We start from the raw sequence: 23,333 nt of genomic DNA on the forward strand, positions 1-23,333 counted from the left end.
TTTTTTTTTTTTTTTTGCTGTTCTATTATACAAAGTATTTGTGACTGGTGAAGATTATTTAGTCACATTTGTTTCACAAATGTGTATTTCAGGTACCTTTTATAGAAAAGGTTCTGGGGTAGGTGCTAGCAATGTAAGATCACATAAAGATGGTAGGCAAACAAACAACAAACAAATAAACAACAAACTATGAATCCGATAAATCATCCCTACCAATAGTAGTGGTGGTGCAAGCTATAGTCACAACATTTGAGAAGGCTTGGGGTCCAAAGTCACCTGGACTACACACTCCTGGATAGAAGTTACTCAGTGTCCTCAGAGACGTGTTCAGTAAGTGTTCAGTAAGTTTTAAGAAGAGCACGGTGACTTAGGGATGAGAGGTTCTGAAAGCACCTGGGAGAAGTGGCAGTTGATCTTGGCACTGGTGGCTCTGTAGCATTTGGATGTGTAGAAAGGATGCTGCAGGGGAGAATGTAAAAGTCAGGAAGTGCTTAGATACAGGATGGGTGATTTGGTTGTATGTGAAGAGAAGGGAGAGAGAGGATTTAACAGCTGAAAAGGCAACTGGGAGCTTCTTAGCAGGTTGTCGATGTTTGGAAAAAGGAAGGGGCTCAGGCATTGATGAGCAGGGGTGCTGCCTGAGATTCCAGATTACTGGAGGAGAATGGTGAAAAGCAGGTTAGACAAAAAGGACCACAGGCCCAGGAGGAGGCTGGGTTGTGTCCTGAACATAATGTGAGGTTGGCTGTGGCCAGTGTGTCTGGAAAGCAAGACAGACTGTGTGAGATGAAGAAAGAAGGGATGGGGACAGATTCTGACAGGAGCTGTGTGCACCAGGGAGTTGGTGCTTAACCCCTACAGACAAGAAGAGCAGGGTTCTGAGAAGGTCACTCAGGCGTGTGGAGCGCCAGCTACAGGCTCAGCAGACTTTCCCAGTAAATGGTCGCTTGGGAAGATTTTAGAGCCACATACAGTGTGCTAACAAACTCTCTCTCTCCCTATCTCTTCTCTCTCTCCCTCCCTCTGTACTTCCCCTTCTTCTCTCCCTCCATCTCTCTTTCCCTCCTCCTCTTCTCTCTCCATTTCCTTCCTTTCTCACTCCTCTCTTCCTTCCCCTTTATTCCCTTCTTATCTTTCCTCTTCCTTCTGTCTCCTTCCTTCTTCCTTCTTTTTTTTTTTTTCTTTTTGAAACAAAGCCTCACACTCACTCTGCAGTGGAAAATGACCTTGAATTCTTTATTCACCTGTCTCCACCTCCCAAATGACTTCCTTCTCTTTATACAACCTTTACAAAAAAGTCATTCTTCCTCCTGGTCATACAAAAATAGGTCCCAGTCTGGCTTTGTCCCTCTGTTCTCATGTGTAGTACTCAGGACTTGAGAAGAAAAAGAGAGGAGTCACTGAAACCTGAACTCTGGCTGCTGTGCTGAGCAGAGCGGGTCTGGACGGAGGCCTGGTGGAAGGGATGGTGTTGAGGGAAAGGATGGGAACCCCTGAAGCTGACCTTCTCAGTGACTGGGTGTGAGAGATTAGAAAGGAGGGGAGAGAGCAGACATGATTCAAGGCTTCTGGCTTAGAAGACTAAGCGACTAAGCTTGCTGCTGGTGCCACCTCACACCAAGATGAGGGGAGAGTTCAGAGAAGGAGATGCGGTCATGGTTTTGAAGCTGTTGAGCCCAGTGTGTCTGAGCACCATCTAGTTCAGTGACTCTCAACTTTCCTAATACTGTGACCCTTCAGTAGAGTTCCTCATGTTGTGATGACCCATCCAATCACAAAATTATTTTCGTTGCTACCTCATAGCTGTAATTATGTTACTGTTATGAATCATAATATAAATATCTGTGTTGTCCAATGGTCTTAGGTGACCACTGTGAAAGGATCATTCAGTTATAAAAGGGGTCTCATCCCACAGGTTGAGAACCGCTGTACACAAACCGCTGTATCCCAAGCGGCTATAGGGTGTGGAAGAGCTGGTGCTTAGGAGCACTAAGCGAGCATCAGGACATAAGATGGTTGGAGAGTCTGGTCCCTTGGGTGACACTCTCTCAGCCTAGGGGAAAGGAGAGTCTCATACTGGTGACCAATAGGCAAATTTGTAGTAAAACAGGAAAAAAAAAAAAAGACAATGGCGGGGGAAATATAAAGGGACAGAATCATGAGCCTTAGCACTGTGTGATTAAGAACAGGGGCCTTGGCAACCTGTTCTTTCACTGGCTCTTTTTTTTTAAAGCTTTGCTAATTGACTAGAGTACTCACGGAGCACGCAGTCCCAATGCGGTCCTATACTTTCAATTTTTGCAGAATAGCCAATTGTAGTGTAGTGGAGGACAGCTATGTCCCACCTGCAAAACACTCGGCATCTTCTCCATCAACAGCACAAGGAAATGTAGAGAAAAAAAATAGATGCATGTTTAATGAAAGAGTTGGGGAAACTGCTGCAAGGTTCTGGAACTTAGGCACATCTTTGAAATTGTCTAGAAGCCTAAGCAGATCTCAGTCAAGGTCATTTGCATGTTACTGGCCTTCCCATAATTCTGTCCTGTTAGAGCTGAAGTCGCTTCTTTTTGCTGGTATCCTGAAAAGCCTGAGTTCATTGAAATATGGTGACTGTATGCATCTGTCTTCCCAGTGCAGTAAGCTGCTTTGTTAAGAGCACACACAACCACCGCTATCCACCGCACACCTCATGCTAACACTCAGAATGCTTGGTGCTTACAATAGAAAGAGCATAAACCACTTTTTTTTTTCTTTTTTTGGTCTGTTTGGCAATTAACCATTCACTGGCTTTTTTGTTGTAACATGCACCTCCTTTCTCTTGTTTCCATTCAAGCTATATACGCCATGGAAATTAATGTGGAGAAAGACAAACAAACAGGAGAGACCAAGATTCTCTCTGCATCCACCATTGGCCCAGAGGGGGTCCATCAGAGAGGAGTCAAAGTCTATGATGATGGTACCAAAGTAGTGTATGAGGTGCACTCAGGAGGCACTGTGGTAGAAAATGGAGTCCACAAATTAAGCGCAAAGGATGTGGAAGAGCTAATTCAGAAGGCTGGACAATCGAGCTTCAGAGGACATATCTCAGAAAGGACTGTTGTTGCAGATGGGAGCCTGGGCCATCCCAAAGAACACATGCTCTGCAAAGAAGCCAAGTTAGAAATGGTGCAGAAGTCCAGGAAAGATCACTCTTCAGGAAACCCCGGGCAGCAGGCCCAGCCCCCCAGCACAGAAGGGCCAGAGGCAAACCTGGATCAGCCCGTCACCATGATTTTTATGGGCTACCAAAACATTGAGGATGAAGAGGAGACTAAAAAGGTGCTAGGCTACGACGAAACTATCAAGGCCGAATTAGTCCTGATCGATGAAGACGATGAGAAGTCACTACGAGAGAAGACGGTGACGGACGTGTCCACCATCGATGGAAACGCAGCTGAGCTGGTGTCCGGGAGACTGGTGTCAGACACCACAGAACCCTCATCCCCAGAAGGCAAGGAAGAGAGCCTAGCCGCAGACCCCGACCCAGGTACCCAAAAGAAAAAGCGCTGTCAGTGCTGTGTTGTCATGTGACCACTTCTTTCTCCTCCTCTTTCTTCCGGGCAGCCTGTCTACTCTCCACCTCTTAAATAGACCTCACTGTACCACTAACTGCGATGCTGTGAACTGGAAGCAAACACCTGCCTTGCCTCGCAGTTGGATTTGCTTTGATCTCTCACTCACACCTCTCCTTCTCCTCACTTGGGAACCGACGTGCATGTGTGTGCTTCATCCCCGCCCCCTCTTCTTCAAGAACTTACTTTTTCCTTTAAGTCTTTCCTTGTGTCTTCAAGAGCGAATCAGTGCCGTACGCTCGATTGGAGTGGACTCTTCATAGCAGCTGGTTATCTTGTAGCCTTAATTGACTTGACCGGACTCAAACCCATTGGCACCGGGGGTTTTTCATTCCGTGTGTTCCGCTAACACAGACACAAATACACACAAACACAACACACTGCCACGCCCCTGGCTTCTCACCTGCCTCCTTTGCTGTGTGGATCTTTGGGGGGGTTTTTTGTTGTTGTTTTTGTTTTTGTAATCTTGTGTAGCAAAATGCTGTGGGCTCTAGCCGGTTGCTAGCGTAGCCAAAAGTGGACCTACCTTAATCTGGCCGTTCTAGGATGATGTTTTTCTTTGCTGCCTTACATAAAGCTTCCAGATTACAGTATTGTAATTTCCTTCTGTTAAAACCCGAAATGAAGTTGACTCTAAAGCAAAGAACCCAGCGCCTGTCCCTGCTGCTGGGGGACCTGGTTCCTCACCTGTCGATCAGCAGCTCTCTCTTTCTATGGCTTACCTTATGAACCCTTCCTACGGGATTTTCTAAGGACCTCAGGCCACCATTGTTTCCAGCATCCACAAAGCTCGCCAATCCATAAGCCGTGTTTTCATGCTCCCCCCAAAATGTAAAGTTTTATATTGTTTTCTTTTTCATGGATATTTTCTGATCGAAATCATCTATTTTCAAAAAGGGCATCGCTTTGAGAAGTCTCTCTGCAGTGACCATATTCCTTACGACAGCCTTTCCGACCTGGGGGGGCTGTGATTAACACCCCCACTGTATCAAGGATGGTGCTGTGCACATTAGCTGTCCGTCTCTCATGCCCAGCTGATTAGTCTTTCATTTGTGCCTTTTTTTTTTTAATGTCTCCATGGGTAAGAGAAAGTATCAGGTAATCCCAATGTGTACAGTTCTCCACTCAAAAAAAAAAAAAAAAAAAAGATTTTCAAGGTGAAAAATGTTGAAAGATGAAGAAAAGAAAGATCTGACTGGGTGTCACATTCCTGAGCTACCTAAAGCATCGTTTCTTCAATTTCTGGAAATTGTAAAATACTGAAGAATTTTTTAACTTAAAACATGATGAAGAGCCCTTGAACTACGTTGCTAGCACTGCCCCAAACTGAACAGCTATGTGTTTAGTGAAACCAAAGGGGAGGGATTTAGAAAAAGAGCCCCAGCGCAGGAAGAACAACATGAAATGGTGATGTTTTAACTAATTTTAAACATAATTTTATTTACCCAGAAACTCATATTATCATACGAACCAGTAACAGAATAATGTATGTTCCTGTGGAAGAACCATATACCATGACCTAACATAGCAAGTCTTAACTTGTCTTGGAAATAGCTCAGAAAAAATAAAATAAAAAAATAATATATATTATATTATTTTATATTCCATATATAAAAGCCTAGAGGATTGTAGTGCAGAGCCAACTAAATTTGTCCCATTTAACTTGTCTGATGATAAATCTGTTATTTCTTGACTTGAAGTTATATTTATTATGATTAGAGAAAAATGACATTTTTGTTTCTGTTCTTTTATTCTCATTTAGTTTCATTTTTATTCAGTGCAATGTGAGTCATTTTTAATCTTTAATATTTAAATAAGAAAAAATTAAATAGAGGAATAGCAAAGGAGTAAGCTAAGTTTCTCAAATTACCCCTCCGTGGTGTCCTGTGAGATAACTGGGAAATTATCGCTAGGTCTGGGCTTCACAAAAGTAGCTGCAGTAGTATGCAGAGGCTCTGTTATCTGGAAACCTGGTTCCAGTGCCAGCAGCCCTGACAGCTCTCAGCTTCATTTTCCTCAGTGGTTAAATAGCACACAAGCCTTGAACAAAACGCCACATGGAATGCCCATTTCCACAAAGGGAAAAACTAGTTCCCATGGATTTAGACAATCTATCATTTTAAGGATTCATTTGGGGAATATACAATCTAAAAGTTTACTTCGCCTATCTCTTTTACTCTCTTGGGGATTTGGACTGCGCAATGTGAGGTTCAAAAGCTCATTGAGGGAGTGGACAGCAAATCTCACAGCCCCTGGGCCTGCTGTTTGGAGCTTCTGGGATACAGCATCCCTGCCCTTCCTTAAGAGAACTACTTATCTATGAAGACAGCAGTCTGTACCTCCCACTCTTCAAAAGATCTCAAGGACCAAGGATAACACCCCCTCATCTGGTGGTCATTATAATGAGCAAGTGACCGGTAAACTCTAAGTTAGGATTTGCTCTATAGTTTTGTTATTAAACAATACCATTTATTTGAAGTAAGACATATTCCCTTATTAAAATTATCTGTAGCTACAGTAAGTGAAAGTGTGTTTGAACATGACTGATGTTTGCATACTATTCCAGTCTCTGTGGGGGATTCAGGCTCAAGCAATCCTTTTATTGGAATGAGCTTGATCAGCCCACCTACAGCATCAAGTTATAGCCTTGATGAAGAAAATCAGCAGAGTCGTGTTTGTGACTCTGTCTTTCCCATGCTACTGACAGTCTCTCTCTCTCTCTTTCTCTCTCTCTCTCTCTCTCTTTCCCTCTCTCTCATTATTATTTGTGGTATTGCCCCTTCTGCAAACAAAATATGTGGTTGTGTGGTTGTATAACCAGACATAACCAGAATAAAGAATTCATGATGAAGTTGCAAAACCCACAATCTTGTTTTGAGCTAATGTCAGTTGGGCTGCTCTTTAAAATATAACCTATTTCCACCTAGCATGATGGAACACATATTTTATCTCAGCATTAGGAAGGCAGACACAGGCAAATCCTGAGGCCAGCCTGGTCTTTATAGCGAGCCCAGGTTGACCAGGGTTACATAGTGAGACTTGATCTCAAAAAAAAAAAAAGTACAGATACACATATGTGTTTAATACATACATGTATGTATTATATATATTGTGTGTATCTATACACAATCAATTTCTTTTTAAAGAAAATAAAAGAAAATGGAGGAAAGGAATGTTTATTTTTATTTCAATGGTATTTAATTAGATTCACTGACAGTTACAATGACCAAGTCTAGCCCTACATATCTAAAGAGTCTTCATGACTTGAATATTCTTGACATTTTTTTCTTTCTTTTAACATGCAATAAGACAAAACCTAGGGGATTCTTTTTTTTTTTTAATCTTTTACCCATAATTGTATTATTTTCCTTATATAACAACAGAAAAACAAATTGCTGCTAACAAATTGCTAGTGTCTGGTGATTCCACTTATCATTGGCGGCATTGAGGAAAGGGCCAAAAAAATTCCCTTCTGTATTGAGATTCTATAAAAAGGCAAATGAATATAGAGAGCTTCCCAGGGATACGGTATCATCTCTGGGACAGAACTCTGGAGCCAAATTCCTTCCCTTCTAGAAGAATTCTCTATCCAGGAAGCACAGAACACTCTTGAGAACTGTAAATCACTTAATGCCAGAAGCAGTGGATATCAGAAAAGAACAGAGTAAGTAAGCTGATAGAGGCAAAAATATCAAAACACTTGCCCAGGCCCTTCCTTCTTAATGAACATTGACCCTGTCCATTTGAAACATAGATGAAGGTAGACAGAACACACACACTGGGGGACCTTTTGTTTGTTTGTTTGTTTGTTTTTGTTTTTTCAAGACAGTTTTTCTGTGTAGCCTTGGCTGTCCTGGACTTGCTTTGTAGACCAGGCTGGCCTCAAACTCACAGAGCCTCACCTGCCCCTGCTAAGAGAGTGCTGGGATTACAAGCGTGTGCCACCGCGCCCAGCACATTGGGGATATTTTCTTGTTGGCCTTGTTCTAAGACACTGGGTTACCTATCGTGGTTGCTCCCACTGGAGAGTTTAACTCACTAGTGTGCCCTTCCCTTTTAATGCACCCTCATCTGCAGTGCCAGTTTACAGTTTAAACCAGTCCAAGGTGAACAGCTTCACATTGTATTTTTGTAATATTCACATTTATACCTGAGCTCATAAATTCCCAGCATTGTAAAGAAATAGTCTTCAAAAACATTATAAATATGCAATTGTTTGACAGCTCCATGGTCTGCAAACCAAGGTGTATTGATTAGGACAGACCTGGAAAGCATCCTTTCTTTCACTGGGTTAGAAAACACTGCAGCCGCTTTGGAGCTGTTGGTACATATAAAACAGCTCAAACTTATGAGAAAAAATGGGGTCTTGGGTTCCTGCTGGTGGTTCACCCTCACAGCCTAGCCTTCCTTAGGACTTGCCAGGAAAACCTGCTGGCATCTTCTAGAGAAAAACTAAAACCCCTCACTAGAGGAGTAGAGTCTTTACGACCTCAGCAAACTTTTTAAACCCCACTTCACTAAAACTCCAAATGTTGCCTGTTTAAATGTAGGGATGTATGAAGACTACGTCCTAAAGTTTTTAAAAGGACATGTCACTGGTGATCCTCCGACCAACTCCCCCACCTTAATTTTTACACACTTGAGGCCTCTGTTTTCCTTCCCCATTCTGGTCTAACAGCAGAGGGTCAGAACTGCCACACAAAAACCTAGCTGTCAGGGTGAACACAGGTAATTGAGGGACCACAGACTTGGTGCATCAAAGATCTGGACAGCCTTAACTTTTGTAACAATAATAATGATGATGATAATAATAGTAATTTTTCACTGTTTTCTCTTACTAGTCAGGAAAACAAAAAGTTTCCTGATGTTCATGACTTTTTTACATTTTGTGACTATTTCTAAGCTTCTACAGACTGAGATGTGAATGGTCATTTCCTCCCCTACTGCCTCTAACTGGACACCTGGAGATTTATTTATTTTTTTCTTTCAAGTCACTGCTTTTTTTTTTTTAATCGAAATAAAAGCACCTCTCACCAACCATAAAATTCTCCCTAGACTCCTCGCAACTCCTTCTGACTTGAAAGAACAAAATCCCAGAAAGAAAAGACCTACAGGGTGGCTTTCTTTTCCTCTCCTTATATGGTTAATGTACTGTATAGCATATGTGTTTACAGAATGTATCTGCCTTGTGATGTCAACATAATGAATGACAGAAAAAGGGTCCTGATGTGCCATTGGATAGTTTGCCTTAGCTGTTTATGGTCTCCTTTTCTGTGCTGTTTAAAAAAAAATTTAAAAGGAAACAAAACAAACAAAAATAGAAGGTTGTACTCCAAAGCTGTATTAACACAACATTCTCTTCCCCACTCCAGCCCAGAGCTGTGAGTTTCATCACAGGAGCTTCAGGCGGAACCTGAAGGTGTGATGCAGAGGGTTTAAAGCAGGCAGAGCTCACTGGCCTTCTTTCTGCCCTTCTACTGACTGCTTCCGATTCCCATCTGAGCCTGCAGAATCACTCTGACATTCCAGGGGCAGGCCTCAGGGAGCACATGACCTCTTACAGTGACTTTGACTTTCTTGCTGTGCTGCCTGGTGTGAGAGGACTTGTTGGGCCCCCTACCTGGGTCCCAGAGCACAGTTGTAAGCACAATTGGACTAGCTTGAAAAAGCAAGAGAGACAGACATCTAGGGGCCCACCCCTGAGGGCTGTAGTCTACTGTAGTCTAGCATGATATAGGTGGGGGTAAGGAGTCACTATAGAAATGGAATATTTTACAGTTCTGTATTTTTTTAAAGAATAATATTTTTATAGTGAAACCTATATGCATTAATGGAGCTTGAGTTTGAAAACACCCTCAAATGACTGAGTTATTTCTCCATTCCCTTATGATTTATTTCTGGTAATTTCTATAGCACTCACCCCGATCTTGTGACTCAGCCTTATACTGCCACTTTATAAAATCCAAGGTTTCCAACAGATGTATGCTGTAAGGCTGAGCTTTCTGTGCTTGGCTCATTCGACTGCGTTAGCTTCATGGCCTTTTGGACCACACCTTTAACAATATGTAACTGTCTTTGGGAAGGGGTTGGCATTTTCTATGCAAGAGAAACTTAGCATTGATTAGAGTCCAGCTCTTTCACACACACAAAAAGCGATTGCTCCATTTATGGTTAAGTGACAATTTCTTATGGTACATCTATGTATGTGGTATAAAATATAAGAAAAACTGAGCTGGAAGTATATAACCATCTACACTGAGAGGGCTTTCCAACCTTTTGACATTGTAAGATGATAATGTCATACAAAACATTTTGGACATTCACCATCTGGGATGTATTCAGTATATGAGCTGCAGGTTAGACATACCTGATCTATAGTCCATAAACAAATATAAACAATGTCAAGATCACCTCATTGGCCTTGTATCCATCGCTGAGGTTGCATTGTGATTTCAGAGATTTGTGGGAACAAAGAATTTTATCTTCATCCATAAATGGGACTGTGAATTTGTAGAATTCTTGAGGGTTTTACCTAGTTTTATGTAAAATCTGTGAATCCCCATTCATCACACTCTGTTTTTGCTGAAACTCTTCATCCCTGCCTGCTGCTGTATCCAGCTGACGGAATGGGTCATACCTCAAAGTCTTACACTATAGCTGTTTAACCTACCCTTCCCAGACAGCATCCTTCCCTGCCCCGAAGAGCCTGACATCCTTACCCAGCAAGGCAAAGTCATAAACATTTTTTTTTTCTGTTTCAATAAAAATAACCCCATGGTTCCTGGACAAATAATTTTTAAATCTTCATAACCAGAATCCCCTCTCCCCCAAAAAAAGCCCAACTCAAGCCCATGTGAGAACCTTGCTGCCATGGAGACAGCTGCAAAAAGTGAAAAGAACTACACAATTGCCTGAAGGTGCTGAAGGAGAGCCAGTTACTCTTGTTACCAAGGAAACTTCTGGTTTTCAGATTGGGTGGGCAAGGCAACATCAATGGGTTTGCAGTGACAAGTCCCTGTGTAGAGAGGTCAGAGGTCACCAGGCACTATCTGATCTCAACCATTGTACATGTAGTTCCACAATACCCTATTGTGGCAAGTAGGAAGAAGAGTTCTGTGCTTTGCAGGGTTCTGGAACATTCTCCCTCCCTTTCAAAATCCTGGCTTAGGAGAGACAAAAGTCTTGACAAGGGTTCCAGAAGATGTTGTGTGTGATACAGCTTTTCAGTTGACTGTAGGTGGTTGATGGGATCTTTAGCTTTAGCAGCTCACTCAGAGTGAGTGGCACCTCTGTACATACATCCATTTTGTGGTTGTTCTGTGGGGTGGGGGCTGGGAGGCTGTTGTGCTTACTCTGAGGTAGACGTGCTGGGCTAGCTGCTGTACTTTGTAACCTGAAGTGTACTTTGACTGTTCTGTTTCCTTCAGATGAAAACAAAACAAAAACCGACTTTAAAAAAAAAAAAATCACTGCCAGCGATATCTGATGCTGTGTGCGTAGCTTCTCTGTTCCTCTGTACCAGTATTAATAGACAATAAACTGCCTTTCACTGCATCCACCTCTACGTGTCTGGGCCCTCATTCTTTCTGCTTCTCACTTGCTCTAAGTGGACTTCGGGCTTGACAGGGTTGGAGGCGCCTCCAGCCACTCCCCGCAACCTAACATGAATCCAATAGTTACCATATTGTGGCTTGTTCCAGGATCACCTGGGTGTGTCTTATGAATGATAGGAAAGCTCAGTCCTACCTATGGAACATAGATTCCCAGGTGAGACCACTGATCTGCAATCTAAAGAATGTTCCAGGTGATTCTGACCCATGCGTTAGCTAGCCCACAGGTTTGGGTGTCCTGTGGACTCTGCCTATCCTAGCCAGTTTCCACACTAACTGATCCAACGCTCTGCATTACTCTCTCTAGCTGCTTTTTTTTTTTTTTTTTGCACATGTCCTTCCACACCTGTCTCGTATGTTTTTTCTCCTTTTCTTCCAGCAGGGGTTCACTGTTACCTCATGGATGAACTCTGGGTTCCCCTGATGTTAACAGTCTTCATTCAGTACACTCACCACCCAGACACTCCCAAAAGCAAACAGCTACTTGTCTCTCTGTTCACCACCGTATCTACTTTACCTGGAGCAGAACAGGAGAACCTGTTCTATATATTACCATATAAGAAGTATTTTTTGGCTTTGTGAACCAAGTGGTCCTTGTCATAATTACTTACTTCAGATCTACACAACATACAAACAAGAGAGTGGCTGGGTTTTAATAAGATGGTTTATAAAGCAGAGTTTAGCCCTGTTAGGTCTGGCCTCTTGACTTGTACTTTGTCTTCTTTTGACCTAGGACAGGGCCTGTCACATAGTTTGTATTCAATAAAAAAATTTTAATTTGGCATGAAAAACTTAATAAAGAGGGCTGGAGAGATGGCTCAGTGGTTAAGAACATGCACTGTTCCTGCAGAGGACCCAAGTTCAATTCCCAGCAACCAGCATCAGGCAGCTTATAACTGTTTGTAACTCCAGCTCAAGGGGATGTCCCTAGCCGCAGGCACATACACATTTACAGACATACATACACACATGTACATGTAACTAAATATTTTTAAAAGAATTAATAATGAATGATATGATACTGCCCATGGAAGTGTCACAGAGAATCATGTCCTTGGAAGACACAGAGTAGGCTACATTAGTTGGGGTGTATGTCCATTTGTGTTTCAAGGAAGATTTGGGAAGATGTCTTTATGCCTGGAAAGTAATGAAAGATAAAAATGTAAATGGCATGTTGGAGACTTTACAATTGCCAGGTTGGAGCTGATAAGAATTTCCACCAATACAAAGTGGAGGAAATGTGATGACATCTTGTCCGTATCAAGCATGCTAAAGATGCAGCAATTGCATGGTTCCTATTTAACCCAGTTGTTTGTAGATTCATGTTTTGTCTGATCCAGCTTATGCTGTAGGAAGTGGGGCATTCTTTACATTAGTTTCCTTCGTGATAAGAATATTCTAATGTGGAACATGTTGGGTTGAACGACAACCACGACAGTACATTACAATACATAATGGCCTTAGAGCATTCTAATGCGGGGAAAATATAGAGGTGCATGAAAAGCTGAGAGCCAACCTCCATCCACAATTACAAATAGAGAAAGTATACTCATATTAAGCACGTGTGAGTCAGGAGATAATGATAGATATTAATCTGCTTGTGATAAGTGTCTGACCCCAGCAATGGCCCTGTTTCTCCCTAATGTAAAAAGCATAAACTGTTTGGGTGTGTTTCAGGATTTGATCCAAACGGAAGCTGCTTAGCTCTTCTTCAAGTCTGTGACTACTTTCATAATGTGTGAATTGCCTGAGATTGTCATCTTGTAGCTCAATACTGTTGAATATAAGCAATTCCAAACAGTTCAACCTAACCTTTCTGTTCTGGGAGTGTCCCACTGTCACGGCTAAATACTTATTAGGTGAATTCTAACTGCAACAGGGGAACTTCAGATAAGAAAACCAGCACCCTCAAGGTTAACGGGAGTGGCACGGAGGCATTCCCCTTGGAAGAATAGGACGATCTTTAATCCATCAACCCTGTAACGCTGACATCACTGTTATTAGTAGGTACCCTACCCAAATAGCAGAGAAAAACATTGATCTGGAGTTCCACATTCAGCCCTCCACCTCATAATGCAGAAGGCTCTCCATCATGGAAGTGGTATAAGGATGAACATGAAATTGGATGCAGAAAACCGAGTCATGCTTTCAGGAAAAGACAAAATGGCACCAGTTATTTGGACTTTTAAACAACAAGGAAATGCTCGGCGGTAACGGCGCCCTCTGTAGGATGGGAGGTTTCTCTGCAACACATCCTTACCTAAACAGAGACAGGGTGACAGCAACAGTTACTCTCCTCCGCTCATTAGAAGTCTAGTTACAAAGTTCATCTGCATTGAAGTTTAAACTTAACTGCTCCTCTGCTTTTAATTTGTACTCCTTCATTGTGTTTCTTAGGTCTGGTATTTGCAGGGCAGTGATATTCTTTAATGCTCACTTCCTTGTCTTACTGACAACAAGAATCAGCTTCCAAGACTGACAGCTGGAAGAACTAGCAAAGCATCAACCTTTCTCCCCAAGACTTGTCATCAAAAAGTGATATGATCCAGGGTTTGTTTCAGTTTTGACTAAGGCTAATCAGATGTAAAAGTGATAATATTATTTTCAGTTTTCTTTTACATGACCAGCTCATGGGGTACTGACAACATGAGCCACAGATGCCTACTCTTTCTGAACATTTTTATTGTGTTTATGCATTTATTTTGTTGAGGGGGGTATGGAGGTCAGAGAACAATTTGCAGAGTCATTTCTCTCATTCTCCCACTTAGGTCTTGGGGATTGAACTCCAGTCTTTAGACTTGGCAAGCAGGCACCTTTTTACCTGCTGAGCTATTTCTTCTTACCCTCACTGAACTATTCTTTTCAGGCCTTTGGTCTTTGGTCAGGCTGAGGACAACCTCAAGGTGAGGACAATTCTGCAGCCAACATGAACTGTCTATACTTAAAAAGCTAATGTCACACGAGGGGACAAGACAGTTTTGCTGTCCCTGAAATGCCAAGTACCAGCCCCATCTCTGAGAGCTGACACACCCATCCTCAGTCCTCCCCCAAAACTTGGGACTTTATAGAGTATCATAAATTATTTTTACCTGTGCACATACCAGCATGTATGATAGTATTAATATTTTGGCCCGCAGGAAGTTACCCAAGAGTTAATTGTAGTGCAATACCTTAAATAGTTATCCCATGGCATAAACGTAACTCAAGAAAATTTAAATGAACGTTGTTAATATCCAGATGAGTATCACCTGAGAGTGGATCTTGCGTTCTAAAAAATAGAAAATATGGTCATAATTGTTACTCTGTCTCTACCATCATCGGACCAAAGGACGGAAAATCAAAATGGCAACTGCTCTCTTGGCATGTGTGTCAGCGTTCCGTAATGCCAGCCACCCCTCTAAAATCCAAGGAAACAATTTTTTGCCTGTTTGGATTTTTTAAAAAGTAAAATTCCAATTCCTTGTTTCAAGGGTCAGAGTGAGAAATATGAAATGACTTGCTCCAAGCGACAGGAAGAACAGAGACAGCCGAGGTTCTAGCACAGCTTAGAGAGACTCCATGGTCTCTCTGCTGAGCCAGATGCCCGCCACTCACACTTGTCCTTACTTAACAGATGAGTTGAGCATGACACGCTCAGATGCTCCAGCAAGATCTGGACTGCCTAACCAAATAGGAGTAACATCTGTTCAGCCACAGAACTGGCTTGGGCATAAGCACCTTTTTTTTTTTTTTTCCAAAGAGTTCAATCTGATTGGCTTCTGCTGTGTTTCTTTAATAAAATGGATGGCCATATGTGTGTTTTCAGAGAGCCGAAGCCTGAAGGGCCTGTGGCTCCACAGTAAATCATGCTCACCTTCAGCCACAGGATGCCTCCTCCCTGCTTCCAGCTCAGAGAATTCTTGAAAAAGGCAGGGCTTAGTGTGAACTATGACCAGGCTGATCATAAGGGAACAGGGGGAACTGAGCAGCTAGCTCCCACCGGTGCTTCTTATTTCTTACTCCTCTCCCTTTCTTTTCCTCTCCCCTCACATTTCTCATTTCTCTCAGAAAATGAGCCCATGTTATGCCCTAGTCCCATTCTCTCTTATCTTAGTTCATTTTCTGTGGCTATAACAAAATGTGTGAGACTGGATGATTTACAAAGTATGGAAACTTATTTAGCTTACAGTCTGAAAGCTTGAATGGCCATTGCTGCCAGGTTTAATGGTGTCAAAACATGGTGAAAGGTGAAAGGACGAGCAGGTACATTTGGGGAGACAAATGAGACAAACATCCTCTCCCCGGATAACAACCCACTTTCTCTGTAACTACACAGCCTCTGGAGAGCAAGAACTCACTACTTTGAGAAAAGACTTGATCCCTCATTACACCAATGAGGCCTTAAAGGCCTCACCTCCAAATCCACCACAGAAGCCCTCAACTCTCATGGAGCATCTTAGAGGAGAGAGGCACACTCAGGCCCTAGCATCATGCAGGGTGAGGTGAATGTCTTAGAGAGTTGGAGAATTCTCCCAGGAAGCACCATGCCCTGGAGAGCCATGAGGTGTTTGCTTGTTTTCTTGCTTTTACTGTGGCAGAATTTGAGAGCCTTTTTAAAAAATCAATAATGATGAGAGCCCTGTCCCAGAGTTCCCAGCATTATTGTTATGTGGGGCAACCTGAGGCATTTGTTATTCTGTACTATTCATTGTCATCACGATATTAATTTATTTTGCTTACTAAGGTAAGTCTGCTGGGTATCTGGTGCTGAGAACAATACCTAGAAATGTCTGGGGTAGGCAGAAATATTCAAGGTCTGGTCCTCTCAGTTCTCCCAGTAAAGGGAAGGTTGTGGGTTTGGGATTAGGAAACGAAGTAAAATCAAGAGTGTGACATTAGACAGAGGGGCACCATCAGATGATTAATTCAGTTCAGCAAGCCTGTTTCTCATCCGTAAAATGAAAACAGTGCCCACATCGCAGGACTTCAGTTAAGAATATTTTAAGTGGTGTGTGGTGGCACATTCAAGAAAGAACATTCCAGGCAGAAGTAGGTACTGCAGCCTGAGCTTGGCCTATATTCAGTAGTCTGATAGGGTAGGACTTAAGGACTCTGAAAGGACTGAAGAAATGGCTGAAGGCCAGACTGTGGATGGTCAGATTATTTCTCTGGGAATAAATAACAACCTTAAGTTCAAGGGTAGATCTGGGCCATACTAAGTTGATTCATACAAGGATCTTGGTTTAGTTTGGTTTTCCTTTGCAGTAACCAACCATTCCCATATTTTTAATGTTCTCTTGAAAAACCAGATCTGAACATGGTGGCACATACCTTTGGCAAGGCAAGCAGATCTCTATGAGTTAGAGACCAGCCTGGCTACAAAGTGAGTTCCAGGACAACCAGGTCTGTTACACAAAGAAACTTAGTTTTGAAAAACCAAGAAAAAAAGAAAGGAAGGAAGGAAGCAAGGAAGGAAGGAAGGAATGGAGGGAGGGAGAGAGAAAGGAAGAAAGAAAGGAAGATCAGATCTAATTAGATGGGACCCACCCAGGAGGTGGGCATTTGTTGAATGCTAGCTGGGTTACAGGAGATCCTCTCTCAAAATAACAACAATAATAAAATAATTGAAAGCAGAAATTTGAACAAATACTGATATATTGTTCATTGCAGTATCCTTCCAAATAGTCAAATGATGGGGAAAACCCTCAAATATCCATCAGCAGATAGCTATAACAAAATATGATATGTCAGCACAGTAGAATATCACTCAGCCATGGGAAGGAATGAAATCTTGAGCTATACTGCAGTATGGACATTGGCAAATTATACCAATTAAATGATCCAGTTAGGAAGAAGGCAAATGTTGTATAGTTCTATATATGTGAGTTTCTCAGGCTGATAAAAGTCATGCAGACAAGTAGCTGAGAGGTTGCCAAGGACTAAGGGAGGAATGGGAAATTAGTGTTTAATTCTGTTTGGAACAAAGGGAGAGTTCCAGGAATGGGTCATGACTATAGTTGTACCTCAAGTTCAAGTATGCATATATTCAATACTATTGAACTTTAAACATAAAGCTAGTTAAAGAGTATGTTAAGATGCTATCAAATGTGCATTAAGTTTGGATTATGAGCACATACTTGTATAGGAAGAATTTGCCAAAGGTTTGGTGTTTGTGATGGGATTTGTAAAATGAGACCAGGCAAGGGAGGAGGCAAACTCAGGCAAGAGACAATGTGGAAAGCTGAGTGTGTTCTGATAGAGACCTGGTGATGAGTTTTCTGCCCTAGTCTGATGTCTGGTGGATAGTAGAGAAGAGGCCAGACCTCAAGGGCTTTGGAGTCCAAGCTGACCTGTTTGGTTGTGAGGCAGAGCAAAGGCCCTAGAACAGAAAGGATGTGGTCAGGAAGAATGTAGGAGGCAGAGGCTGCAGAAAGAGTAAGCTTCGCCATCGCAGAAGCAAACTAAGGTGTGACTAGAGCCTGAGGGGCAGCCAGGTATCCTAGATGCAACTAGCATGGGGCCACTGTGGACCAAAGGAGACTTGATGGATTTATCCTATGGGGGGGAAATGCCTAGAAGCAGGACAGCCGAAGCCTGGAAACAGGACCCTCATCGAGTTACCACCACTGTTGCTTATGAACTTGCAAAACTTATGTGGGTAATGCAGCTCTCTGTCCTCAGCTTCCTCATCCTTAACATAAGGATTCATGACATGCTGGTGCCTCTCTCTCATCAGGCTGCTAGGAAGGTTAAATGAGTTATAGTTGGAACGAACTTAGCGTAGTATCTGTTAATGGTTAGTGTCAATTGTCAAGCCCGACCAAGTCTAGAATTGCCTGAGAAATGGGCCTCTCATGTCACAGATGTGGGGATTGCAGGAATTGATGTAGGGAGAATAATGTAGGTCCTTTGGGCAGGACTCTTCCCTGAGTGGAGGAGCCTGGGCTGTATAAATGGACTCATCCAGCAAGACACTGACTGCTCTCAGTGGCTTGCTGGGGCTGTGCTATCACCACCTGCTTCTATCTGACCACATCAGCTTCCCTGCCTTGGTGGAATATACCCTGGAACTATGAACCACAACAAACCTCTCTCCCTTAAATTGCTTTTGTGGGAGAATTTTGTCATAGCAACAGGAAGAGAAATTAAGAGAGTGTTCAACACGGAATCCGTGCTTGCTGTTTTGAATCTGTTAAATTTGGGAAGTGGCAGTGGGAAGCAAGGCAGGTGTGTTGATGTGTGTTACTTTGTTTTGTGTGTCTGGATTGTTTTTATTTTTTAAAATTTAATTTATGTACTTGTTTACTTTGTGCACATGGGTGCCTTGACTGCATGTGCCTGCCTTCAGAGGCCAGAAGAGGGAGGCAGATCTCTAGAGAGAGAAGTTGAGTTGCTGTGGGTGCTGGGAATGGAAGAGCAGACAGTGCTCTTAACCACTGGGCTTTTTCTCTAGCTGTGGATTAAAAAAAAAAAAAAAAAAAAGAAAGATAAGGTACTGGAAAAAAAAATATATAAACCTCCCCACCCGCCAGCAGTAAGTACTTCTCAAGCTTTGGTCAGCATGGGAAGTATCTGGGACTCTTATGCAAATGCAGAATCTGGCTGGTCTGCTCCAAGATAGATTCAAGGTCTGCATCCCTCACAGACTTCCAGGAAGCCTAACTCTGCTAGGACACTGGCCTGTCCTCATACAGCAAAGTCATTGGGACCAAGCGATGTTCTGTTATCTTAGACTATAGCGCAAGTTACCCACATGTGATGACTTAAAGCACAAACAGTTCCAATCGGCCCTCCACCCCCATGAGTTCCACAGCCGTGGCTGCAACCACCCAAGTTGTACTGAAAATATTTGGAAGGAAATGTGGATGTGTACTGGACTTTTTCCTCATCGTTCCCTAAAGAATATGCTCATAGCATGACATAGCAATGAGCAGAGTATGGCACAGTGATTGTACTGTATAAAATATAATATGTAGGTTATATGCAAATTCCATGCTATGTATACAAGGAACTTGAGCTTCAGTGAATTTGATATCCTCTGAAAGTCCTGGAGCCAATGCCCTGCGGATTCTGAGACTGATCTTATTTGTGATCCTTGCTGTTGGTGACATCACTCATAGTTCTTACTCGGGGTCTCTCCTAAGATGGAGAGGCAGTAGCTGGGACTATAGACACCTTGGAGGCTTCATTACTCTCAGGTCGGCTACGTGATGCTGGCTGTTGGCAGAAAACTCAGCTGGGGCTGTCAATTACAGTTCCTCCCTAACTCTACCCATGGCATCCTCTCATGGCAAGGGGCTGTTTGCAGCTCAGCAGCTGGGTCCCCTGAGCAGCTGTCCAGGGAGAAAGCCAAGCTTGAAGCTTTACCCAACTTCCATGGTCTCCCCACATCACTCCTGTCATTCTGCATGCTGTGAGACAGTCACTAAGGCCACCCATGGGCAAGGGTAAAGCAACTGGACACTTCATTAAAGGGAGAAGTGTAAAAAAGTAGACAAGTCTTCAAGTCACTAAAGAGGACTGCTTAGGAAAATGTAACAGCCAGGTGGTGGTGGCACATGCCTTTAATCCTAGCACTCAGGAAGCAGAGGCAGATGGATCTCAGTAAGTTCGAGGCCAGCCTGGTCTACAGAGCAAGATTCAGGACAGGCACGGCTGTACCACAGAGAAACCCTGTCTTGAAAAACAAAAAAGAAAACAAACAAACAAAAAAGCTGTAACAAAACAGAAAGCTTACAGACTTGTCTACCAGAGTTATATTTAAGTGAGTGGCTTGATATGTCACAGTAGGGAAGTGAGTCTCTGCTTCAACAGGCTGGATGGCTTATCTAGGTGCTGACGATCTGCACTAGGTGACACACTTTGTGACCACAGGATATAACCTTTCTCTTCAGAAGGCTCTGTGTCCAGCAAAGCACTTGATACATAAAAGGGACCCAATAAACGTTTATTGGTTGGTTGGATGGATAGATGGCCTGATGGGTGATAATGGGGTTAGGACTGAGAGACTGGAATCTGAAGAAGAAACCTGCAATTCTGCAGACCTGCCCAGACCTAGCTTCTTGGGCACTTCTCTCAGAGAAAGGGATAATAATAAACAGTCAGCCCTCAGAATACACAGGCTTTGACTTCAGGCTTGTTTGGAGGCCATCAGAGCAATAGGGACCTGTCCTGTCCTGGAGCCTCAGTCACTAAGGGAGGCCTGGTAAAACCTCTCAGCTTGCAGTAAATAGAAACTGAAACAGGAGTTCAAGAGAAATTGAAAGTGGATAGTGGCCGGTGTGTTACAATGTTGTCTCACTTAATGCAGCTTTCTGTTTCCCATTTCCAGCTGAAACTGAAGCAACTACAGCTCCCGGGGGTTTTCCCTGGGGACTTCAAGCTAAGCAGCAGCAGGAAGGAGGCAGGGATTTCCCAAGACAAAAGTCCCCCTTTTCTGCCTAGTTGGGAAGTCTGATTGTACCCTTCATGGGGTGTGGGAATATCCACATTGTACCCACTCCAGCATCTACCGGTTATGACTGGCTCCCAGCTCCACAGCCAGCACAAATAAATTAGGGAGGGAGCCCACGAGCGTCTCATGTGATTGTCAGGGCCGACCAAGGTTATTTCCCAGTAGTCTGCTGGGATCAAGAAAAGCTGTCTTGTCAGGCATAGTGTAAGCTAGCCAGTGATGAGATTGTCTGCCTCAGGATCTCTTTCAGTGCCTTCACACAATCCCCCACTTTTCATAGAATGTCCTAGCTCGTGTCTTGGCTCCAATACTATGGAGCTTGGCATCAGTAGTGAGACATAAACTCAGAGAAGACAGTGACAGAAAGACACTATAGGGTTGTTAAATGCAAAGACCTCCAGCCTGACAGACCATCCCTGCACACCCTCAGACACCGTGAGCATGCAGAAACACAATATACATACATGCAAACAGATATGCACTCGTAGATGCTGTGTGTGAGGGGGCTCAGTAAAGGCCACTCTTGCCTGGTAGCTTGAGGTAATACAAGCAAGAAGCTTGCCCTGCCGGAACAGCTCCTCCAGGAGACTGCATTTTTTGTTTTTTTTTTGTTTGTTTATTTGTTTGTTTCTCTCATATTTCTTCTGAATTTTCTTTGATAGTTTTTTGTTTAAAATCTCTTCCTCCTCAGGAGTCAGCTTGGCCCCCTTCTCTAGGCCCAGGCCCAGGTTACCACTGTTGGTATGGTGTGCTGTCAACAACCACAGTACAGTTCTTCGCCAGGGTCTTGGTGCGGACCAGCTCATCACTGGATGCATTGTAGACAACATCAATGATCCTTGTTTTGAGAGTACAGCACTCAGAGCCCCAGGAAAAGTTCCCCACATCCAGTCTCAGGGCCTGGTACTTCTTATTGCCTCCTCGAACTCAGACTGTGTATACGACGAGGGCCAATCTTTGTGTTGGCAGCAGGCCTTCCCAGCTCACACTTCTGCTTCTGGTAGGGCTTTCTCCTACCCCCGGTCTTGCAGTATTTGTGCCAGTTGTCCTGACATATGCCCATCGCTCAGTGCTGGCTGGAAAGAAGCTTCATGGTCCAGTTTCTCCATTATTGTGAATAAGAGAAAGAAGATATCCAGGGCTATCTAGAAGAGCCAGGGCAGAGGGTAAGAGAAACAGATTGGACATGCTCAGGGCTAGGAAAGGGGAGGAGTGGAAAAGAATAGTGAATGTAGCAGGATAGCAAGAGACAGAGAATAGAGAATAGCAAGAAAGGAAGAGGAGCTGGGCAGTGGTGGCATACACCTTTAATCCAAGCACTTGGGAGGCAGGGGCAGGCAGATCTTATGGCCTTTTTGTTGTTGTTGTTTTCAAGCCAGAGTTTCTCTGTGCTGCCATGGCTGTCCTAGTCTCATTTTGTTGACCAGGCTGGCCTGGAACTCTCAGAAATCTGCCTGCCTCTGCCTCCCTGAGTGCTGTGATTACAGGTGTGCACCACCGTGCCTGCTGTAGTCTGGAATATTCTTGGCCTGGCAGCCTTCCTCATCTCTAGATGTCAGCTGGAACATCTCATCTTTAGTGAGGCCTTCTCAAGAGGCATGGACGTGCCCTTGTGCATGTGTTAGGCCTCACAGGCTATTCATGAATCTAGAAATGAGGTCAACCTGAAACATAGAAGGATTTCTGGTGGGGAGATAAAAGCCAGCATTCCTCAGGTCTCATACAGGAACTTCTGAAGCCAGTTCCCCTCTACCAAAAGGAGTCATTTCCCTTACTTCTGGCAGAAGGGAAAGAAAGAGAGAAAGGAAGGAAGGAAGGAAGGAAGGAAGGAAGGAAGGAAGGAAGGAAGGAAGGAAGGAAGGAAAAAAAAGAAAGAGAGCATATTCTAGACTAAAGGAGCAGCCAGTGCGAAGTCCCTACAGGTCCACATCTGGTGGTCCAGGCCAAAAGGATCCACTTATTCTGTCTGCTGTCTTGCCTCAGGGTCTGCAACCCTCCTGAACAGCCTCCTCTTCTGTCTCGCTTTCTAGTGCCTTTCTCAGTCACTCTCACTCCTAAATATCAACCACAGTGGATGACAGGTCCTCATCTTAGCCTACACACCTATGGGCAAGAAACACCAAGTCTTCCAGTACTAGAAACAGGTCTCAGTTGTTCTTAATGTCCCTCAACCCAGGGTCTGCAAAGGAAGGTGCCATGCTTATCTTGAAGGCCTACCTCCACTGCTTCTCAGCAGGGCTGTGGTCCTGGCCTTCACGGGCCCTCCAAGACTAAAGTCTGGATGTGTGCAGAGACAGTCTGAGTTAGCAAGTGTCTACTCATATACCTCAGGCAAAAGAAAACATGAACTTCCCTTAAAAGAGAAATTTTAGTAGCCAGAGATGGAGACACAAGCCTGTAACTCCAGCTCTCTGGAGGGCTAAGTCAGGAGGGTTGCAGTAAGCTCCAGGCCAGCCTGGGTTACATAGAAAGTTCCAGCCAGCCTGAGTTACATAGAAAGTTCGAGCTCAGCCTAGACTATATATAGCTCCAAACAAAGTAGCAGACAAACAAAACAAAAGTTTAGACGGGTGGGGATTTTCAATCGATGACCTTGCCCAAATGTCCAGAATCATTGTAGATCCTAGATGATGCTTCTTATAAATAGCTTAAGCAGTGAATGGCTTTGTTTCTTTATCT

The 23,333-nt window shown here is 43.4% G+C and overlaps 1 protein-coding gene and 1 pseudogene across 5 annotated transcripts in view; one reads left to right on the plus strand and one right to left on the minus strand.

Annotated features, from left to right (window-relative positions):
• Palm2akap2 (PALM2 and AKAP2 fusion) overlaps nucleotides 1-23,333 on the plus strand; it is a 427,758-nt gene that overhangs the window by 256,991 nt on the left and 147,434 nt on the right. For 3 of the 5 annotated variants that reach the window (XM_060379949.1, XM_021628068.2, XM_021628073.2), the window contains exon 7: nucleotides 2,834-3,526. The exons of the other annotated variants lie outside the window; for them this stretch is intronic. In XM_060379949.1, the coding sequence (XP_060235932.1) occupies nucleotides 2,834-3,526 (693 nt within the window). The remainder of the gene's footprint in view (nucleotides 1-2,833; nucleotides 3,527-23,333) is intronic. 5 annotated transcript variants of the gene reach the window in all.
• On the minus strand, nucleotides 21,318-21,717 carry LOC110541263 (small ribosomal subunit protein eS8-like; annotated as a pseudogene).

This window comes from Meriones unguiculatus, chromosome 3 (assembly GCF_030254825.1).
Source record: "Meriones unguiculatus strain TT.TT164.6M chromosome 3, Bangor_MerUng_6.1, whole genome shotgun sequence".
Lineage (NCBI taxonomy): Eukaryota > Metazoa > Chordata > Mammalia > Rodentia > Muridae > Meriones > Meriones unguiculatus.